The 22,513-nt window shown below is 35.2% G+C and overlaps 3 protein-coding genes and 1 pseudogene across 6 annotated transcripts; 2 read left to right on the top strand and 2 right to left on the bottom strand.

Moving 5' to 3' along the window:
• Positions 1-1,894: 1,894 nt before the first annotated feature.
• Positions 1,895-5,018, bottom strand: LOC133675676 (protein MHF1 homolog). Of its 4 annotated transcripts, none has more exons than XM_062097126.1 (6): positions 4,752-5,018; positions 4,160-4,274; positions 3,987-4,058; positions 3,018-3,098; positions 2,577-2,704; positions 1,895-2,210 (listed from the first exon to the last, which is right to left on the bottom strand). In XM_062097126.1, the coding sequence occupies exons 2-6, from the start codon at positions 4,266-4,268 to the stop codon at positions 2,145-2,147; spliced, it is 456 nt and encodes a 151-aa protein (XP_061953110.1). In that variant the 5' UTR covers positions 4,269-4,274; positions 4,752-5,018; the 3' UTR covers positions 1,895-2,144. The 4 variants fall into 4 exon arrangements, with proteins under 4 accessions (XP_061953110.1, XP_061953109.1, XP_061953108.1 ...); XM_062097125.1 differs by having other exon boundaries at positions 4,160-4,269; XM_062097124.1 differs by having other exon boundaries at positions 1,898-2,210; positions 4,160-4,285; positions 4,752-5,014.
• Positions 5,019-6,429: 1,411 nt separating this feature from the next.
• On the bottom strand, positions 6,430-13,356 carry LOC133675537 (magnesium protoporphyrin IX methyltransferase, chloroplastic-like; annotated as a pseudogene).
• Positions 7,083-9,343, top strand: LOC133675204 (trihelix transcription factor ASR3-like). The gene is made up of 2 exons (XM_062096501.1): positions 7,083-8,049; positions 8,922-9,343. Exons 1-2 carry the CDS (start codon positions 7,314-7,316, stop codon positions 9,212-9,214), a joined length of 1,029 nt encoding a protein of 342 aa, XP_061952485.1. The 5' UTR covers positions 7,083-7,313; the 3' UTR covers positions 9,215-9,343.
• Positions 13,357-15,388: 2,032 nt separating the features above from the next.
• Positions 15,389-22,408, top strand: LOC133676255 (uncharacterized). The gene is made up of 14 exons (XM_062097901.1): positions 15,389-15,504; positions 15,632-15,727; positions 15,894-15,960; positions 16,052-16,162; positions 16,645-16,840; positions 17,896-17,981; positions 18,579-18,774; positions 19,146-19,257; positions 19,817-19,944; positions 20,108-20,314; positions 20,460-20,569; positions 20,952-21,081; positions 21,274-21,423; positions 21,856-22,408. The coding sequence occupies exons 2-14, from the start codon at positions 15,637-15,639 to the stop codon at positions 22,075-22,077; spliced, it is 1,806 nt and encodes a 601-aa protein (XP_061953885.1). The 5' UTR covers positions 15,389-15,504; positions 15,632-15,636; the 3' UTR covers positions 22,078-22,408.
• Positions 22,409-22,513: the final 105 nt, after the last annotated feature.

The following is a 22,513-nucleotide window of genomic DNA, read 5'->3' as shown; positions in this document are numbered from 1 at the left end:
TTGTCCACGTGGCTGTAGTCTGTAAATGATGATGGAGATTCAGTGTCGGGGGCCCGAAGTGAACAAAGACAACTTCTCAACTGTTCCTTTCGTGTTGTGTAATGAAAAAAAGAGAAGAGAGAAATTCTTGTATCATGATTGGTCGGGTAAGAAGAGAAACTAGTGACCCGGCCCCACTTCATTTCCATGCGCGTGTAAAGTAGCCAATAGCTAATCAATTTCGATGATGTTTGGAGTGATGATAGCAATTTAGTTTTTAAAGTGGTTTTTTTTCAGAAATATATAAATATTTTTTATTTTTTTAAATTTATTTATAATATCAATATATTAAAATAATTTAAAATTTTAAAAAAATTCAATTTTTTTTAAAAACACAGTTTAAATGAAAAAAAAACACACCCTACAGCTTGTCCCCATTTCCAGTAAATTAATGGTTAAACCCTAGGTTTTGAACGCAGTTTTAACTTAATCTTTTATTTTGGAAAACTTTTAATTTAATCTCTTAACTCTTGTTGATCATTTTCTTATCAGATCATTTGCTGTTTTTTTTTTCTCATATCCAAAATTTAAAATTTAATGATATAAAATCAGTATTTATTTTATAAAAACAAAGGTTAACAAGAGTCCAGGATGAGTTATATCTTAGTTTAAAATTCAAGTATCAAGTATTAATCTACTCCTTCGTTTTACAATTCGTGTGTGTGTAGCGGGTTGGGTGAGTTACATGTTGGATGAGAGTTATTTCAAGTTTTGTTTAAGTTTTTATTTTTTCATTTAAGTTTATATATATATATATATAAATATAACCTGAAATGATATTATTTTATTTTTTTTAAATAGCATTATTTATTATAAAAAAATTAAATTTTTTTATTGATTTAACTCCAGTCAAGCCTGAGGGAGTTGCTAAAATGACCGGTTAGGCTAGCCGGGTCTTATAACAATGTTCGTGAGAGGGGACGCTAAATTCATTCCATTGTGATTCTTATAATCCGTTAATCATGAATTTTGTAACTGTACGAAGAAAATAAAAAATCCCAGCAATATTTTGATCGAATACAGTATTTGAAACTGAACACTGAAAGCGAAATCTCTCTCTTCCTCTCTTCCTCTCTCTCTCTCTTCCTCTCTCTCTGCTCTGACTCTTCTGCAATTGCTACTGGACTAGCTTAAAGATTCTGCAAAAAGTATGCGATGACCCTCCCTCACAAATTACGTCATCCATCTACCTTTGGTTTAATTTCAAAGTTTTTGTTTTGTAATGTAAAAGTCTGCCAACTTAAGTGCATTTTTTGAAAACGAGGGCTTGAAAATGAATTCCCGCCTTTGTCGTTGGAGTTAGTGAAAAGCAAGACTCAGGAAAAAAAAAAAAAGAAATTTGCAAATTTAACTGCACAATCATTGCCCTTTTTACACGTTTCTCAAAGGCTAGCTAAAGAAAAAATAAAATGGAAATGAGCCAGTAGCTGGTTGGTCAGTGGTCAGTGGTCAGTGGTCAGTGGTTAGAGGACCAATTCAATGTAGAAATTAGAATATTCCCTGGTAATGGTCGTTTTCTTGGCATTGTATGATGATATATGACATGACCCCTCAGCCTCGCAACCAAAGATTAGATTTTTAGGCATCTTCCCGAGGAAATTTTGGGGTGTCCTTGCCCATAGAAGACAGAGAGTGCATGGACACCCAAGTAATGTCTGGCAAGCCAGAATATCTCGGGATGGACACAGCCCACTGTGAGTGCGAGAAACAATATGGGCTTTTGCTCAAGAATTGAGAGGGCCGATCGTTCAATTCTATCCAATATCTTTTGAGTAATTGGTGTTTCTTGCAATAATACAAGTCTCGTCAGAATACAACAATGTTTGATGTTTAAATTAATAAATATAAAAGGAGAAAAAATACATGAGGATGCAAAGAAAGTGAGAGAGAATGTATATATGAGTATTCCTGTAAGCGTTTGACCGACTCCATATAACAAAATCAGAAACTTTGAAAAATTCCCATGTAATATTTTGGAACAAGGTCGAGCTTCACATTAAAAAGGAGGAAACTGATTCAATATTGGATGTCAGCTGTGGCCATATCTCAACACCACAGAAGCAGGCAGATACACTCAGCTGAGAATAATGATTGCTACGCGCGGACTATAGATAAAGACCAGAATCAGCGGTCTTTTTGAAGACTTCGTTTTGCTTAGTTTGGTTTTCCACCTGGGAAGTCAGCAAAAGGACGTGAGACGGTATATATGTAAATCTGACATGACATCCTTGTAAAATAAAATGTTATCATATCTTGTCCATCATCCATGTAGAGAGTTATAATAAGCATATAGACTGTGCAAGCAAATTATAAAACGAGAAGTGAAAAGAACTTGAAGTGGAGGAGTATTTGGTAACAGCAGCAAGTAGGGGGAGGATCATTAGAAATTTCATCATATTGCAAAGAGCTTAAACAATTAACATTACATCCAGTCCTAATTATAGAAATCATCTTTCTGTGTACATACAATTACATGCACTAGACATGATTCTCCCAAAAATCGAGATGTGCAATTGTTAAATATCAGGAATATTTACAGCACTTGTAGTGGCTTTATCTTCCTTTTTCGATGTTTTCCTCCGCTTTCTCTCAGATTGGGGCTCTTTTTCTTTCAGATCATTGCAAAATGACCTCAATAACGCAGTAAGATGTTCATTTCTGTGAGCTGAAACCAAGACAAAATAAATGCAGAATATTAGAATGAGGACACTAATGATTTCTCCTCACATTTTAAATGGAAAAAAGGGACGCCTTCCTTCTCACTCTATTTGAGATCTTTTGGCAGAAGTGTGAGAAAAGAGCAAAAATACCACTTGCATCATAATAATAATTGCTAAAAGATTCATAGCAAGTATATGTAAATCCGATATAAAAAGTACTCAAACAACGAAAGAGAAAAAAAAACAGAAAACAACAACAATGTCATTCTTTTTCATAGACTAACAGCACAGTCAAACCTGAGGAGTCACAAAACTCACCAGAAAGTATGACATCTTCCATGTTCACAGATTTACGACCGGCATGCTGTGCAAATGCCTCAAGTTCCTTCGCAAGTTGTTCTGATTTTCAAAAGAGCACCCACTTCATTAATTTAATCAAGATTTATCTAACAATGAACAAATAAAACTTCTCCATCAGCTTAGAATTTTTTCCAAGGAAGCATCATAAGGAATTGTATTCATAAAATGCATAATTCTGCCTAGGAACGATTGTTTATTAGTGGTTTTCCTTATGGCAAGTTCCATTACTAATCAGTTAGTAGAGTTTGACCTGCCACTGAAGAATTATACAAGGAATTAGAAGACAATATGCAATGAGCAGCATTAAACCTCCCAGCTCAGTTTGTTAACATCACAAGAATGAACTGTTACTCGTCAGCTTGACCAAGCTTTTGTCAAACTAAGCTCAAAAGAATCAGATAGAAGGATATACTTGTTCCCCATAAGTGTGCAACCATCATTTCATAGTTGCACCAACAAAAATCAGCATTAACTCGGTCCATGCTAGTGCAGGTATGACCCAAAGAGGAACGTAATCATCAGACATATTACAGTACAGTGTGCTAAATGACAGTGTTGGAGATGATGCACTGCGGTAAATAAATCACCATAAAATCAGCTTTGTCACATATGCATAATAATCAGCTATTCTGTCAAGTTTGGTGCAATGCTTGAATTGAACAAACTTTGGGGAACTTGATGGCTCTGACAAAACCAAGTACTGTACATCTAGCTAAATTTAAAAATCCATCGCTGTAAAGACATACCATACCATACTCAAAACATTGCTTAAATTCTGCTAACTGCATGGGCTAAAGATTTGCAGGTCTTGTGAAATGCTAATAAATCAGAAACACACCAATATGAACTGTTCTCAAATGGATAGCAATAGAAACAAGCTCTACAAAACTAAAGCAATAGAAATTGGGTGCAACTTTAGTCTGTTACCTGTATAATTAAGGGCCAAATCAGCAATGCAAGAAGTTATTGGTTCAGATATCTCCACGCCATTTTTCTTTGCTGCTCAAAGGGCATGTTCACAACCGTTAAAGAAATAAAACCCATTTAATACATAAGCAACCAAGCAGCAGTGCAAAGAGTGTCACGTTGACAAACTGAACCTTCATTCTCGGCAATGGATATGGCTGAGAGTCTAAATCGGTCTTGAAGAATATCGCTCACAGAATCATCTTCTTCTCTTTCTACCTCGCTTCCATTCCCCCCTTCCATGCTAAACTTCGGAATTACTAAAAAATGTACAGAAGTTAAAAACTTTTGACAATGACCAAAGAATTCTAAATACACAAGACACCCAATCAAGCAGCAAAATTCTGAAAAACCACCTCCAGTAGCAAGATTACAGGAATGTATCAAATGTGTTAGTTTTAAACAATAATTAATGACCTTCTACAATGAACTTTTACGAACAGATAGACTACATTACTCACAATATATGATACGACCCACGCGAAACTACAGTTACCAAAAAGATTCTGAATTCAGGAAAAACCCAATAAAAAATACTAAGTAACCAAAATCCAATTCGTCACTTTTTTAAGAAAACTTAAACAAAGATAATGAAATGGGTTAATTTCATTCCAAATAACCCATAAATTTCTTCTTTGAGGACTTCTTACAAACACATTACCACATTACCTACATTATCGATAACATATAATGCATTTAAGACATCAAGAGTATAAATCGACTAACCTTGACGTTGATAGAAAAACCACGATAATTGTGATTATTTGAGTGACTTTAAACCCTAATTAGTTGCAGAGAGAAGAGAGGGAGATCCTTGAAGACAGGGAGGGAGGGAGAGGGATGGGGGCTGCCTTTCTCCTTTTAACGGTTTCCCCTCGATATTAGTTAATTCAGTTGATGATCTGGACTACTTCACAAGCCATGTCATCAGCTTCATCGGGTTATGTAAAAGTTAATTACAATTTACGTTCTCGATATTTTCATATTTTGTCAAATAACTACTTGTCCATTACATTTGTTTTCATTTAAGTACCCGAGTTTTAATGAAGATCTATTTGACATTTTAAAATTGAGTAGATTTAAAGGACCTGTTAATGGGAAAAAAATGATTAATTAATCACTTGAAGTTTGAGGCAAGTTTTTTAATTTTTAATTAACCATTTGACGTTTTTATTTTTTTTAAAAAAATTATTCCTTGAGATTTGGGAAATTTTAGCACCTAACTTTTTCTTTTAAAAAAATAAATAGAATTCATGTACATAAAAATGAATTTTAAAGATTTAGATGGTTACGGTAAAAAAAAAAAAACGATAATTTTTATTTTTTTTTTGTTGAGTGCATGTTCTTTCACAGCATATGAGAAAGAAGAAGAAGAAGAAGATATATAGCTTATTTAAATTTTAATCAATATTAAGATAAAACAGTAAAGTCATTAAAGAAAATCTTTTGAAATTAAGAAGATATATGGAGCCATACTTATTCTCTAAACATTCCAAGATAGAAAAATCAATTTTCCATCATGCTAAAGTGTTTTGAGAATATAATAACGATTATTTTTTAAAATGTTTTTTACTCGGAGATATATTAAAATAATATTTTTTTATACTAATATATTAAAACAATTCAAAAACATAAAAAAATAATTATAAATAATAAAAAAATCAACTTCTAACAAAAAATAAAAAACAGGTTAAACCATCCAACCAAACATACCTAAAAGAGAGCTCAGTTCAAGACTACATTATTGATACCCTACTTTCACATACATTATCAACAAAAATTGTGCAATTGATGAAGGTTTAAATTTAGAAATTCATCTTGGCATTTGCGTTGGCATCTTGATTATAAAGTTCATTTTCTCCTAAAAGAGGGTACCTTCTTGATAGCTTCCGATGTCTCAGAATTATTTGCAGTGCAGGAAAAGATAAAATGATGTATGCGTTTTGTTTTCCTGTAATGAATTTCTTCCTACACAAGGTAGGTACAATGCAAGAAATTGATCAGCCAACCGTATATACAAGCTTTTTATACCCTGTTCCTATAGGGAATTTCTTCATAACTCAAATTATAAATGGAAACGATCAAATTTAGCTTGGCACCCCTAATGAAGGAGGGTTTTGGACTTAAGAGCACCTGAATCCTGGTGAGTCAATGCGTTTATCAATCATGATTTTTTTGTCCAGACTGTATGCAGTGAAAAGCATGGAATGGGGGATTTCTTTGATCTGGTAATCAACGGAGTTTTAAACAGCCCTTTTCCTTGTATGGTAGTATAATTAACCATAGGGTGCTATAGACACAAATGACTCCCCCATGGATACAGCAAAAGTTCTGCAAATCTGAAGTAACGCATGAAAAATATTGTATTCAAAACAATAAAAAAAAACTAAAGGAAACGGTCAGATATTAAACACCAAAGTTGATTATGCTGCATATACAAAGTTAAGAACTCGCCGTAAATGAAAATTTCCATAAAAACTGGTTTGCACTCCCTGGAGTATCTCAGGCTCCGGAATTGCCTTACCAAAATCTACCTCCCATCAGACGGAGACCATGACGGGGCCAACCTGTGCCAGGATATGGTACTGAGGCTAGCCTCCAACTGCAAAGAAATTTTTCCCATATTTTAGCTCACCTTCAACTATGAACAAACCATTGAAAGAGCGTGCATGTGCGCGCGCATACACAGACACACGCACACATGTACACACGCGCAAAAGAGCGCACACATGTACACACGCACAGTCGCACACATGCAAGCCACTCAAAGAGAGGTGTAAATACAAGGACACACAATGTTATGGTATATTGCTAAACAGAAACTGGATGCCCTTCAAACTCTCCGTGGCAAAACAAGAAGGTGACATCCCTATTAGGCATGAGTATCTCCATTTCTGGTAGAATCTTAAAAAACAACACTGACTATTAGGGCCTCCATTGACCATAATGCCAGGGATTAGCCTTTATGTTTTGAATTAGGAGAGATAAGGATGCTAATTTAGGGTATCCAAACCAAAGAAAGTATCCTATTAAACACTGAAATACTTGGGGGTGGGTGAGGTTCCCTTTATAGTAGAAAATTGATTAGATGGAAAAAGATATGAAACTGTTCAGGGTTTATCCTTAGAAATAAGGCACTAATCCATACCACATACATGATACTATCCAGACACAAGAAGTACATCCTTCTCTCCTCTCCTACCTCAGGCAGCAAGTTGAATGGTCCTTTGATTTAAGACCATTCAGACATTTTGAGCTTTACTTACTGTCATACACAGTCCAATTGTCATGGTGTCAGAGTCAAATGATGGACAAGAAACACAGGAATTGTCTAGACCCAACGGAGTTCGTAAAGAACAAGCACTAGATGGGGATGACAAAACTAAAACAAGACATCCTCGATGGACTAGGCAAGAAACTTTTGTCCTCATTGAGAGCAAGAAGGTTGTAGAGAACCAATTTCAATGGAGTCGCAGATCCACCTCAGCCTTGAGATCAGATCAGATTGAATCCAAGTGGGATTCAGTTTCATCATATTGTAGACAGCACGGTGTGAACCGAGGACCTGTTCAATGCCGGAAAAGATGGGGAAACATGTTATGTGATTTTAAGAAGATAAAAACATGGGAGTCTCAGCAGATGAACGAGGCTGAATCATTTTGGATGATGAGGAATGAGCTGAGGAGAGAAAGGAAGTTGCCCAGTTTCTTTGACAAGGAAGTTTACTATCTCTTGGACGGGAGGGTGATCACTACTGATGCAATTCCATTGTCACAAATCACTTTCAAGAAACAAATGGATTGCATTGATAGAGACGAGGCAGCAACAGCAGAGGAAGAGGAGGAGGAACATGAATACACCGAGGCAAATCTTGATAGCAGTCAGTGTGCTAGAGCAGAAGATGGTTTATTTCTGGAATGGGAACAACCTGGACAGGATAAAACTTACTGGAGCTCCAAGAAGGAAACTACAGCAACTGGGAATCTGAGAAAGACACGGGCAAATCCATTGCCCATATCATCAGGTAGAGAAATTGTGTTGCAAGGTGAATTACAGAATACAGTTTTGCTCCTTTTTGTACCTCAATCAATGTCAATTTGGTGTGGATGTTTTGCATGGAATTCTGCTAGGGGCTTGGGGTACTCTTAACTCAGGTAACGGGAAAATCTGCTAAATATGATCACTTCTTAAATTCTCTAATTCTTGGACCTCAATATGGGAAACAACTCACTTGAAATTCCCAAAACAATTCCTCTCGATTGACTCCTAGGCCTTTGCCTAGTGTGGTTACCAATGTTTAAGGTAAAGGACTCGGTTTCACTATAAAAAAAAGTCAATCAGCAGGGCTTTCAATTAAATTTATCTTCTGATTGCCCAATCTGTATTTCCAATCACAGAGCTGCTTAACAGGTAAAAATATTTTCACATGTATTATGTGTCACAGCCTCGTTCTAATCCTCCCCTGGTAGTTTACTTAAGTCTGAAAGTTTCCATATTTGCAAATTGAATATCCATAAATCACTCACAATCAAGTTCCAACCCAAAATATAACCATTTTGAGTCAACTGTTATATTAAAAGATATCCACTAAGTTCTCATTCTCTGCCCAATTTTCTCTTCAAGACTTTTCTCTGCTTATGCTACATACTGAATTATATCTTGACATGCTCAAAACTGTAACTATCTTAACAAAGACTAGCCTGCTATGTTTGTGTAATGTATTAATGCTAGATTGCAGAAGCAGATTTATGTTATGTTCTGTGCAAATTATCTATTAGGCTATTATCATAGTCATAAATCATTCTTGTTTCTGAGACCATATTCAATATTAAAAGTGTGCAATAGAATTCAATCTTAATGCTTTTTTGTTGGTCACGAAATGATTTTCTTGTGCAGTGCGTGCAGGTACAACCAAAAAACAAAATCTAGGAACTAAAACAAGGAAAGGATCGATGTCTAGGGAGGGGAAGAAGAGGCGCTTATCATCAGATGAAAGTGAGGACCCTGATCTTGAGGATAGATTGATCAAAGTTTTAGGGAGGAACATGAGCATGCTGAATTCCCAACTAAAAGCTCAAAATATTAATTGTCAGCTGGATAGAGAGCAAAGGAAGGACCATAATGACAGCTTAGTCAGTGCTCTCAATAAGCTCACGGATGCTATAGTAAAAATTGCTGATAAGTTATAAGCTAATGGTTCAAAACAAAGAGATGTTTGTGAAGCTTCCTACATTGTAGTTGAGCATTATGACATGTGTTAGCCTGGGTTTTGCTCCAGTTTCTTCTTTATGAAAATAATCGACGTGACTTGCATCAGACATCATATTTTTTTTATTGAATAATTCTGCTCTGCTTAAATTTCAACATCAATTCATCTTCGAGCATGAAAATTTGCTTGATAAGTGCTTTTAAATTTAGAAAGGACAAAAAAGATCAACAGGTTGCAGTACATATCTGTTTAAGAGCCTCAAAGGCCTAAAAACTGCAATGCTAGTCACTCTCTTATCATCTAGTTTACTGAATGAAACATGTAAAATGGACATATTGCACACAGAGAAGCAAACAAAAAGCTGAAAGGAAAAGGGATCAACAGCTTTTCCTAAAGTAGCAAATTGGTGTCATCATATGATCACATGAACAATTAAAGGATATTTTAGATGAACAGCAAAATTTTGCTAGCTGTATCAAATGTTAGATGCACGGTCATCTAGTACACACTTGAATACATAACAGTAAAGGAGTATAATGACAATATAGAGAGAAAATTCAAGGCTCTACAAATTAATAACAAACACCCTAACCATTTCTTGCAACAGAGCAAGCGCAATAATGCCAAGTTTCAAACCTAACCTCTATTCCATTTGCACAGGAACAGCTTCGACGAGCCTTGCAAAGTAGAACTGGGTAGTGATCAGGCCTCTCTTCCTTATTTTCCACCCAACCTTCTTCAATGCCCACTCTACATCTGCCTCTGCATGTAGATAAGCTCTTGTTGCCTTTGAAGGCCCAGGAAACAACTCCCCTGCTCTCTTTAATAGATCATAATAAAATGTCTTTGGCGCAAAGCTCAAAAGTAGTCGATTCTCAGCCAATGATGCGAGATGAGCAATCATCCCATCTGCTTTACTTTGTGGGTAATGTATCAGATAATCAGAACATCTAGACAGACCACTGTGTCATACTTCCCATCTAAACTCTTTAAATCCTTCACTTCAAATTTTGGCATCACAGGCACTACATTTTCACTTCCTTCTTGAAGCTGCTCTTTTGCCTGCACAAAATCGGAAACCAAGTTAGGTTTCAATAACTTCTTCAGGAATTAATCAATGCACGTTACCAAGGGCGGAGCCTTGCACAAGGCTCAGGTGGGCTGTAGCCCAGGTAAGAAAAAAATATTATTCGAATACTTGAATATTTATAATTATGTTTTTCAAAATATTCTGAGTTCTTGAATATATCTTGTAATTGTCCTTCTTCACACCACATTTTCATATGCAAGGACATGCTCTGATTAAATTATAATATAGTTTCAACTAGATTGCCAGATCATACGGTTACCACTTTTATACTGCCAACACAACTCAAAACCCATAATTATTCTCCTCCATGAAATCAAAGGAAGCTTTTTTTGTTTTTCTAGCCACGATGTGGCAGGCATGTACCAATCAAATGGCAAGCTAGGACTGCAACCTGGAAGTTCAATGTATTATTAGAGGAGATTATTTTTTAAAATGTTTTTTTATTTAAAATATATTAAAATAATATTTTTTTTATTTTTAAAAATTATTTTTGATATTAATATAATATTGAAAAATATCAAAAAAATAATTAAAAAATATTTTTAAAGTGTAAAAACAATGTTCTCTTAACTATGACAGACAGGGGCATGGAATGGAATCCAAACTCTATTTTTCAGATATTGTTCTTATGCATATTTATGTACATTGCTTTGCTCACTGACTATAACTGGCATTAGTTGCAGTAGCTGTAAATGAGATTTTTATTTGGTTATTTTTCTCAAAATTAACAACCATTATTAAACTTATTAGTGCTTCTTCCAAACATCATATCGAGTTACATGATATTCAAGCTATAGAAATTGCACATATGGTAGTTATTGGAGAATGTGAGACTGGTAGAGGGGCTAATCAAATTGGTAATTTACATCGAAGTGGAACTACTCGCTGGAGCTCTCATTTTGATTCTATTTGCAGCTTAATAGATATTTATGGTGCAACTATTATTGTGCTTGAAAGTATGGTTAAAGAATGATCTTCTAATTCTATACGTGGAGAAGCTGGTGGTTGTTTGATTATGATGAAATCTTTTGAATGTATATTCATCTTATATTTGATGCATAAAATAATAGGGATTACAGATTTACTTTGTCGAGCTTTGCAGCAAAAATCTCTTGACATCTTAAATGCAATGGATCTTGTATCAACTACTACAACATTGCTTTGAATTTTGAGAAATGCCAGATTTGATCTTCTCCTTGCAAATGTGCAATCAGTTTGCACAAAATATGAGATTAACATACCATATATGAATGCTTAGTATAAAAAGGCTACATCTCGTTCATGTCAACAACAAGGTTCAGTGACTGTTTACCAGCATTATCATTATGATATATTTAACTTAACAATAGATTTTTAATTGGAAGAATTAAATTCTAAATTTAGTGATGGGACAGTGGAACTTCTCGTATTTAGCTCTGCTTTAGAATCTAAGGACAATTTTAAATCATTTAAAGCTGATGATATTTATAAGCTTGCTGAGAAATTTTATCCTAAAGATTTCAATGAACAAGAGATGTATTACGTGAGATCTCAACTAGAGCATTATTAGATTTATGTGATTTATCATGAGAGCTTTCAAAATATGTTTACCATTTCTGAATTATGTCGAGGATTAGCTGAAATAAATAAATCGCAGCACTATCATTTAATTGACAGGTTGATTCGTCTTGTTTTGACTTTGCCTGTTTTCATACCACTATAGACTGGACATTTTCAGTTATGAAACATGTTAAAACTGTACTTTTTAATAAAATAAAAGAGGAGTTCTTAGCAGATTCTACGATGATTTACATTGAACGAGAGCTTGTTGAAGATATTGATTTGGATTCGATTATAGATGAATTCTATTCTACAAAACATCAAAGGGTGTAGCTTTAATAGTGTAATTTATTTTTATTTTTATTTTGAATTTTATGTACTTTAAATTTTATTTTTTATATATTTTATGTTATATATTTGAATTAAAATTTTATTGTTAACTTGACAAATTTATATATCCAAGTGAACAATTAATCTTAAAAAGTAATTTATATGCATTTATATCGATAAGAAAAATTCCTATCTCTGCCCCTGCACGTTACCAAATAATTTTATGCCATTCAAGAATCCGACTCATGATTCTTAACGAAATGGTCACAAATACTTCAGACCGCCAAGTTGTGCCCACTGTCCATTCACAACCGCGCATGAGCAAGTGTGGCAGCCATGATTGCACAGTCGCCACACCCTCAACCGTCCTCGTCATTCTTCAAATTGAATGCACCAGAATCAATTCTGTGAAATCCCCGTTGCATTTCTAAAACAACCTAAAAAACCCATGAAATCAAACCCATCCATGGTAAGCGAAACCAAATTTCATCCACCAAAAAATCACCAGCAATTCACTTTCTTTATCCACAAAAACCAAACACCATTTCCTTGAACAAAAAACACACATAAAAACCACATTTCCAATTTAAGCAGCTTTTCAAAAAACCGCTAACACTTGTACACTAGAACAACGAACCAAAAAGAAAACACAGCAGAACAAAGAGCCGCCGCCGCCGCCGCCGCTAGCTCACCTGTTTCTCGGCCTCAGCCACCATAGCAGTAGAAATATCACTAGCTTAAACAACCGCCCCTTCTTTCGCCAAGGGTATAGCCAAACTCCCAGTACCACACCCAGCATCACACACACTAACACCCTCCAACGACCCTTCGTCTTTCAACATCTTCAGCACATTCTCAACAGTCTTTGAATGATCATGCCTAATATCCATCTGCACTCTATTAACATCGTCAGTCTCTCCATGTATCTTCCTCCACCGTTGAAACCCAAAATTGTTGAAGTACTCCCTCACCACCTCCTTGTCTCAGCCGCCCACCTCCTCCGCCTGGGGGCGCCGCCGCCGTTCGGGGTCTTTGAGTGATATGGCGGCAGCCAATGCAGCCACCGACCCGCCCCCGATGACGGCCAAGGTGGCTCCGTCGATGTCCGAGGCGATTGAGGCGGAAGTGAGGCGGCGGTGACGGTGGTTCTGAGTAGTTTTGGTTTATGGAAACTCAGAGAGTATATTCTCTGGTTGTTCAAGGGAATGTGAGAGAATATTGAGGATGTAAATGCCATTTTAATATTTTTATTTTTGGATTTTGGGCTTTTTCAAATTTTCCCGGCCGGCAAGGAGAGGGTTGGTACGTACTTGGAGATTGAGTTTGGGTTTGGGTTGTGATGATTTTTAATATTTTGTTATATCTTGCGGATTAAGAAAAGTTATCCAGGCTTGATTTTTTGGCCCACTTTTCAGTTTGGGTGTGTATTTGTTGAGCGTGTTTTAATTAGTTGTTAAAAAATGGGTTTAGTTAATTAGTAATACCAACATTAATTTTGTTTTTTTATTAAAAAAATAGGTTGAGATAATAGTTTTAAAACCCGGCTTGATCTAGAGGGTTGATCTAGAACCTGACTGGTCTGGGGCTGGGTTAAAGAAAAAATAAGGTAAGGAAAAACCCAATGTGACTTGGCAACCCGGCAAAACCCGGTCAAAAACCTGGTTATAACCCATTGATTTTTATTTTTTTTACTAAAATGATGTTATTTTTATTTTTTAAAAAAATTTAACCCGAATAACTTGGTTAAAACTAAAAACTATGGTTGAGATACTAACTTCAATGTGATTTTCTTTTCTCCCCTTTATATACGAGGAACATGAGAAAAGGATGATGGTACATTGATACGTATTAAAATAAATCATTTCTCGTGCTGCGATGAGAGCTAAATTTTAAAAAAAAATCTTTTAAAAATATTTAAACATGTTTTCTTATAAAAAATTAACTATGAGCTCTATATGGTAATATATTAAACAATAATATATTAAATTGGTTCATATTAACTTACTAAATTTACAACTTGCTTCATGAGATCATGATAAATTTATAGAAAAAAATTCAAAATAAATTATGAAAGTTAATTTATAATCAACTAAATGTTAAATGATAAAAATAAAAATATCAAGTTAAAATATATTAAAAAAATAAATCCACATGGATTAACTTGTTAAACCTATGATCCAGGCCATGAGAATAAAATAGCTTCATCTAAAAAAAATAAAAAAAGTTGTGAAGCATAATTAAAAAATATTCAATTAAAAAGGATCAGACTATGATATCCTACATAAGAAGTGAGCGTCCAGAACCAAGACCTTATTGGTGGTGCTGGTTGCTAACATGTTGTATACGTTTTGGGACCATGCGTGGCTATCAAGAACAAAACCGTGAGGGGAACCTTGGCAGAAGTCCTGGTAATGGGTGGACTGAGAGGCCCAAAACAGACAATACACAACATGTTGGGTCAGATCGTTACACAAACAAAATGAACAGAGTCAGTTTGCTATCTAATCGTTAAATCTAGATAACCTTGTAGAAAATAAGAAAAAAAAAATATAAATTTCAATTTCCAATAAACTTTATATTAGAGATTGAGATAAAAAAATCAATTAAAAAAACAGCTGAAAAAAATAAACCGAGTCAACTCAGTTAATCTGTTAAGCCAGTGATCCAGGTTTCAAGATCAAAATAAATTCATAAAAAATAAATAAAAAAATATAAAATCCTAGTTTTAAGAAATTTAATATTAAAAATCAAAATCAAAGAAAAATAAATAAATTAATGAGGTTGTTATATGACCGTATCACCCATACAGCCATACCTCTAACAAAAATATCATCATGCTTAGTCATCACCCTTTCATGCACATGGATGCGTGTTTTTCCTTAAATTGCATTACCTTCCATAATTCTCTGGGCAATAACTTACTAAGATTTTTCTTAATTGAAGTATTCTTCTTACATTTACATCTATTTTTTTATTACACCAATAAAAATTTTCCAATTTATCATGGAAATGTTTAAAAGGAAAAATTAGAGAATAATAAGACAAAGTCAAAGAAAAATGGAAAAATAATTACCATCCCATTTAAAACTGGTAATCAGATTGTTTTCGAATGATATTGAGAAAATTTAAAAAAACCCGACCCGACCGAACAAAGATCCGGACCGTTTTGTTCTACTCAACAAAACAATAGAAAACCCCAAAACCCCACACAACACCAAACACTTAAAAAACAGTGCTCGTTAAAAACCAAACTGAAACCATTTTACCCACCACCGCCAGGCAGCAGGCGGCGCCACTACCACCACCGCAAGGTAGCATCTCTTCAACTCCCCCTCCACCGCGCCTTCTTTTATTTAAATTCTATCGCCAATTTCCGGATCTAATTATGACACTTTTTTTTTCTTTGATTGTCGTGATTCGCTTTTTGTTTGCTTGAAGGAATCATGGCGAAAGAGAATGAAGCGATCGCAATGGAAGTCGACGGTCCGAAATCCAATAATTCTGATCAGATCAATCCGAGATACTCAATCAACGGTTATTATTTTTTCTTAAATCTCCACTGTCTTTGTTTTTTTATCAACCAAATGAACATGCAATCTCATTTTCCATTTTAAATTAAACAAAAAAATTAAATGAATTAAGCTTAAATTGAGTGAAATTATTTAATTTATTATTTTGCTAATTGTGTTCTGGTTATTAGTTTTGCAATTGCTGAAATCTGCGCAAATGCAGCATGGATTGAGGCATGGGGATTATGCACGTTATCGGTATGTGAATTTAGCTTTTAGACTCTGATAGTTGTTTGTTAAGGAATTTTGATTTGACTGTGTAACTGGTTGAATTTTATTGGAAGTACAGAAGGTATTGTACTGCACGGTTAAGGAGGTTATATAAATCGTTGAAGTTTACTCATGGCCGCGGTAAATATACGCGCAGAGCTATAAATGAGTCCACTGTTACGGAAGTGAGGTGTGTGTTGTTGATTATAGCTTTTTTCTTATTTGTTTTGCGCACTATGTTTGTTGATATGTATAGCTTATAGAAATCAGCACTGTTCATTTAATCCTGTATTGTTGTTTTTTCCTTAATTTAATGCAACATGCACTTTGTTTCTGTAAGTATAGACAGTGAAGGGATAATGTAGAGAAATGGGTTGGGATCATTTTGATCAAGTAAGAATTAGAATTTATGAAACAAATGATAACAATTCTGTCACAGAGTACATTTGGTAGCCTAATTTTGTTGCAAGAATCGGTTTTGAGCATCCTTTGTTGGGGATAGTGGTAGTTGTGTTGCTTTATTAACTATTTTGAGCGTCCACTGGTTACATTGTTTTTGAGGTTTCTTTATCTTCGTGGATTAGCAGACATTATATATATGAGAGATTGAAAATGATATTTCTGTTTCATAGTCTGTCAAGATTATAATCTATCTTGTTTGAAGAAGAACAGGTATCTGCATATGGTTCTTTATACGGCAGAGAGAGCATGGAGCCATGCTATGGAGAAACGACAGCTTCTAGATGGCCCAAATGCCAAGCAACGTATTTATTTGATTGGGAGACTGAGGAAAGCAGTAAAATGGGCTGATTTATTTTCAGGATTATGTGCTGCCAAGGGAGATTCCAGAACATCTTTGGAAGCAGAGGTGTGTCTATGATTTTAGTCATCTCAAGTCATATTGCCTTGATACCTCCTAATAATTATTCAAATAAAAGTTAGTGCAGATTGTGTCTACTTGTGTATTGATTGCATCAGCAAGAAGTTTTGCTCTAATTCTTGCACAAAGAATTGGATGAACTTCCCTGTCAAGTTTGTTCCTAGTGGTGGTCAGCATGACCATAGATCATGGTCAAAGCAATTTTTCCTAGCTTATGTTCTTAATTCATTTGGAATTCTATTTCTTATCTTGCAAACAAGTCATTTGGGAAATTGTTTTTCAGCTTTTGAAGCTAAAAGCATAACATATAATAAACATTGCTGTTTTGCATTGGTGAGATGAGATTCAACTAGAGCTTGTATTAGATTGCTACAGAATCATAACACTGTTGCGTTGCATTGTTTATGAAAGAATCCATTGAGTTCAATGCTATTTGAATTGAATTCACCAGTGCTGGCTTCATTGGCAACTTTGAAAGATTGGGTTTTGCCGGGAATGGGAAATGAAGATAAGGCAGATCTCGTCACCATTCTTTTGTACCTGTTTGCATAGTTTGGCCTATTATCTAAGCTAGAGTATGCAAAATGTGCTTATGGGATTGTAAACATGTTATCTAGCTATTAACATGTTGCTTATGTGAATTCAAATATTTCAAAAGTAATGGATGTAGCTTTGTAGGTCTTTTAATTATAAATGAGATCTTATAGTTCTAACCTCATGCATTGGCACTAAAGACCACAGAATTTGCTCTTCTGTTTTGTCTCAAGAGTGTCTTGTTTTGAGGAGTTTGAGGATGCAAAAGCATGGATGTGATCATACATCCAAGACTGGAGTCTATGCATATGTTCTATCATCTATCATAATTTACCTTTAGATATTTTGATCATTTTCTTGATAACTTAACTGCACCAAGTTGCTTTGCATTCTGTGTTTTGCTAATAACTACTCCATGTACTGCCTGTTGAGGAGCATTCCTCCAATTTAGTTCATATTGAGATGGCTCTTTTATTCTCAATTAACAATCTTTGACGCCTGATTTGTAGGCCTACGCATCATATATGAATGGGCTTCTGTTGTTTGAACAAGATCGGAATTGGGACACTGCGTTGAAGAATTTTATAAGTTCCAGGTTATTCTCATCTTTATCATATTAAATCATTATCACTACTGTTTTCACATTTAATAGTGTTTCCAGTGTTTCTACCTGTCAATAAATGTTTCTTGAAAAAAGGGCCATTAGCCAGCCAGGTACTTCCCAAGCTGGTTCTTGAGGGGATTTGAGTTTTGTATATGGTAGCTATGCTCTAAAGACACAATTCCATGCACTCGAGTTCAGTACCCCCTCCATTCTGCTATGTCTGTCCTCCTGCCTGATTTCATCTTCCCATAGCGAATGATTAGTGATTATCCACTTCAAATATTTAACATTGAGTTTGTGTCTGTTTGATAAATTGCCTGTTGTGCTTTTTTGATATCAAAATTAAACTAACAGAAAGTTAATAGTTGAAACATCACTATTGAATTTGTGTGGATGCAATGATTACTGTCCCCTTAAAACATTGACACTTTCATAGGCTAACATTTTGATACTGAGTATCACTTTCTCAGACCAAATTCCTCTCGTCTAATACTTCCAAAGTATAAAAAGATATATTCAGTGCTTGGTCAATAAGTATTTGGCTTTTATATTGAATATTGTGCTTGACTAGCTTAATGTATTGTATAGAGCGGTTTATGAGGAACTGGGGAAATATGGAGATTTAGAGAATCAAGTTTTGTGCCGTGAGCGCGTTGAGGAGCTGGAACCTAGTATTAGATACTGCAGGCACAAAATCGGCGAGTCAAATCTGAAAACTTCTGAGCTCTTACAAATTGGTGAGATGGAAGGTCCTGCGCTAGACCTTTTCAAAGCAAAATTGGAGGTGAGATTTGATCTTTTATCAGAATTTGTCCTTGACCTATTGTTTCTTTTTGTGTCTCCAGTATTTTGTTCTCCTACTTTTAGTGTCTTCAGTAGTTGCCTGTTTTTTATCTGTTGCCTTCTCATTTGAAAAGTTAATACATTCCAGAATGTTTATTTTAGACCAATTTAAATCTAGCCTTTATTATACGCATGAGTGATTCTGACTGCATTGGATTCTGTCTAGAACATTATGTTACTCGGTGGCTATGGCTATTGTATTTCTAAACTCTTTTTTTGTCCATTCTATAGTTTGATTTGAGGAATATATTATGAATATTTATTTTGTTATTTTCATTCTTGCATTTAAGAATGCTCTGCGCTGTTTTGTAGGCTGCTATGGCTGAAGCAAGATCTCAACAGGCTGCATCCCTGACAGAGTTTCATTGGCTTGGTCACAGATTTCCAATTTCAAATGCAAAAACTCGGGTTGCCATTTTAAAAGGTTCACATTTTCTTTCCATGAGTAAAACTTTAGGCGGGAATATTATCATGGAGTACTATATTTGTGGTGGGTGTGTAATCACCTCCTGTAATTGTTTTTTTTAGCAAAAATCCATTTCTGCTATGAAATCTTCTCTTTTAGCAGCTCTTGAACAATTACAAGGATGGTCATTATGCTATTTCTCCTTCTTTTTAATGATTCTCATCTCTAAATTTTATAAACTGGTTCTCTCTAAATTTTATGAACTGATTGTTGATTGATATATTCTGTTCATGTGTATCTTTGAATGGGAATGCATGATTCAACGTGGGTGATGGCAATATATGCCAAATAGTTTCTTCTCTGCTAGTGATGCATTAATGTACTGACTTGTTAGCAGGTTGGATTATTAGAATAGGTTTATTGAGAGATTGATCTCTATGTTACAATACCTAGATTTCATCAATTTCATTAAGAAGTGGATTGAATGTTCATAATTTGCTGGCCATTTTCCCCCTCACTTATTTTTATGCCTCTAACAGAGCCTGAAACTATGTCTCTTGTCTGATGATTATTTCAGCACAAGAATTGGAGAAGGATTTGCATGGTCCTGCAGCAGATTCAATCCCAGCTGAGAAAAAATTAGCTGTCTTTGACAAAATTTTCACGGCATATCACGAGGCTAGGAGCTTCATTCGCAGTGACTTGGTGTGTGGAAGTTCAGCCAAATCTTGTTAATTGTTTTCCTTCTTTTTTCCTGCTTGTACCATCGTAATTTTGGTTGTTTTTTAAATATTTTTATAGTCTTAGTTTTGTTAATCATTTTATATTCCAATCCTCCATAATTAACTTTTTGTACACTATTTTTTAGGTCAGTGCTGGTAATGCTGACAGTGTCAAAGATGAGTTAAATGGGCTTGATAAAGCTGTTAGTGCTGTACTAGGACAGCGTACCATTGAGCGTAACCAGTTGTTGGTTAGCATTGCCAAGAGTAAACTTACCTGGCGCCGAGATGACAAAAATGAGAAAGTTACCAAGCCTGAAGAGCTTGTTCGCTTGTATGATCGTTTATTACAGGTTAGCAATCTTTCCTTATGCATGTGTTTCCAACATGTATTTTCTTTTTACAGGAATGATTTGAACTACTGCTGAATACAAAACTTGCCACTATCTCAGCAAAATAACTAACCTCTTGTGTTTCTATTAATGTTATGTTTGACAGAATACAGCTGACCTTTCTGATTTAGTTAGTTCTGGAAGAGACCGAAAACCTGAAGAAGTAGAATTCACTGAAGACTGTGATCTTCGAAGTACGGCTTTCCGAGCACAAAGGTTGGGATTTGAAATTTATACCAATTCATTAGATTGATTTTTTTTGCTGCTTCACTTACATTTTCCCCCAATTGATAGTTCTTGATTGGTTGAATCTCTTGACAATCCCTTTCGTGTTTGGGGGTGTTATAAGTGATATTCAAGAAATCACTTGATGGCTAGATATCTTATCCTCCCATATCATCAACTTTAATCATCCTTTGCTTTCCCAATGATCTTTTCTTATGTACTTGCCTAATTATGCCCTTCACAATGCACATCAACGGTTACATTCCTGCTTATCAGAATTAAACAATTGAAGCTGGTTCTCCAAGAGCCAATCAATTTATCCTTGCCAGGTTTAGGATCTTTATTAATCTTTCTTCTCCTGAAATATTTGCAGGTGCTTCTACTTGGCAAAATCATATAGTTCAGCTGGAAAGCGAGCAGAAGCATATGTATTATACTGCCATGCTCGATCCCTTGCTGAAAATGCCCTAAAGAAATTCCAAACTGTGAGGAGCACTGATGAGGTGATGTAGCCTAAAGAAAGGAGACTAAAACTTTGGGCAATCCTTTACATATATTGTGGTTTTTTTAGTTGCTTTGTACCCTAAGGAACATTTTCTTGTTGATGCTTTCTTGGTGTGATTTTGATTCATGACGTGCAAGTTGTATGACATGCCAAATGGTTGTCTTGGACTGTTAATGATTTTGTATAACAGGTAACGATCAAAGAGTTGAGAACACTATACAACGAGTGCAGAGCTAACAGTTGCATAGAGCATGCTACTGGGATCATGGAGCATGAGAAGGTTTCGGAGAATCTTTCAAAGAAAGTTTCCACGATATCACTCAGCGGAGTGGACAAGAAGGTAAACCATCTGGGCTTTGTTTTTCCCTTTTGCTTCTCACAGAATAGACGAGGACCACCATTCCTTATTGTTTACTAAAAGAGAGTAAGCTGGCATTAGCCAGGTACCGGACAAGGATGCTCCGAGTTCTTTGTTGGTTTCTATAGACAGATTCTCTGATATAAGCTTTGCATTAATATTCTGCAGATACTTTTAAGCTATCCTGACCAGCTATAAAGTTGTCATGAATAAATTATAAATTCTAATTAGTTAGTTTGTTCTATTATGGGTTCTCCTTATTAGCCTTATAGCTTCTCTTTCACTTTAGTGCTTCTATTTGTCTGCGATCATTACATAATGTTTGTTACATCCTATGAATAATTCAAGGGAGTCGCTTCAGCTCCTGCTTGTGCACGTCTGATCTTGGTTGACTTACTGATTTGAATGTATCAGGTGGAGAAATTCCTCCTTGAGAAACTTGATGTCTACGAGTCAGCAGTTGGGGAACCAAATGTCAAAAGTGTTCCGCGCATCGAAGTCTTCCCTCCAGCTTTCCAATCAATACCTCGAAATCCTATTGTTCTAGACCTTGCCTATAACTGCATTGATTTCCCATCTCTAGAAAACAGGATGAAGAAGGACAAGAAGGGCTTCATAAGTAGGCTCTGGCGATGAGTTCTGTTGATGAAGCGTTTGATTAGACACCTCCTCCCCCACCAAAAGAGAGGCGGGGGATTCCTTTTCGAGGCACTGGGTGTATTCATTTCGTAGTCAGATCAGCTGGAGGGATTTTAGTTGTATTTAGTTTATTTCCCTGTTGACAATTCCTTTTGAATTTTGGGATTGATAATTTTTTTTTTTTGCCTATTTATTTCCGAACTCTCGTAAACTAGCTGAACATGGTGGTTGTGCCTTCAATATTTTGCTGTCTGAAATGAGATTCCAAATTTTACGTTGGTGATGGAAGAGGGCCTTGTCTTTTAGTACCAGGCCTAAATTTGCTTCATGTGATCTTTCTTGTAGGTGTTTGGATAAGTTGGAAAGATTGTATTCTGAAAAGTTTTTTTTTTTTAATACATGAAAATAATATATATTTTTTATTTTTTAAAAT

This window comes from Populus nigra, chromosome 16 (assembly GCF_951802175.1).
Source record: "Populus nigra chromosome 16, ddPopNigr1.1, whole genome shotgun sequence".
Taxonomy (NCBI): domain Eukaryota; kingdom Viridiplantae; phylum Streptophyta; class Magnoliopsida; order Malpighiales; family Salicaceae; genus Populus; species Populus nigra.
This window is presented reverse-complemented; position numbering and strand designations above follow the sequence as displayed.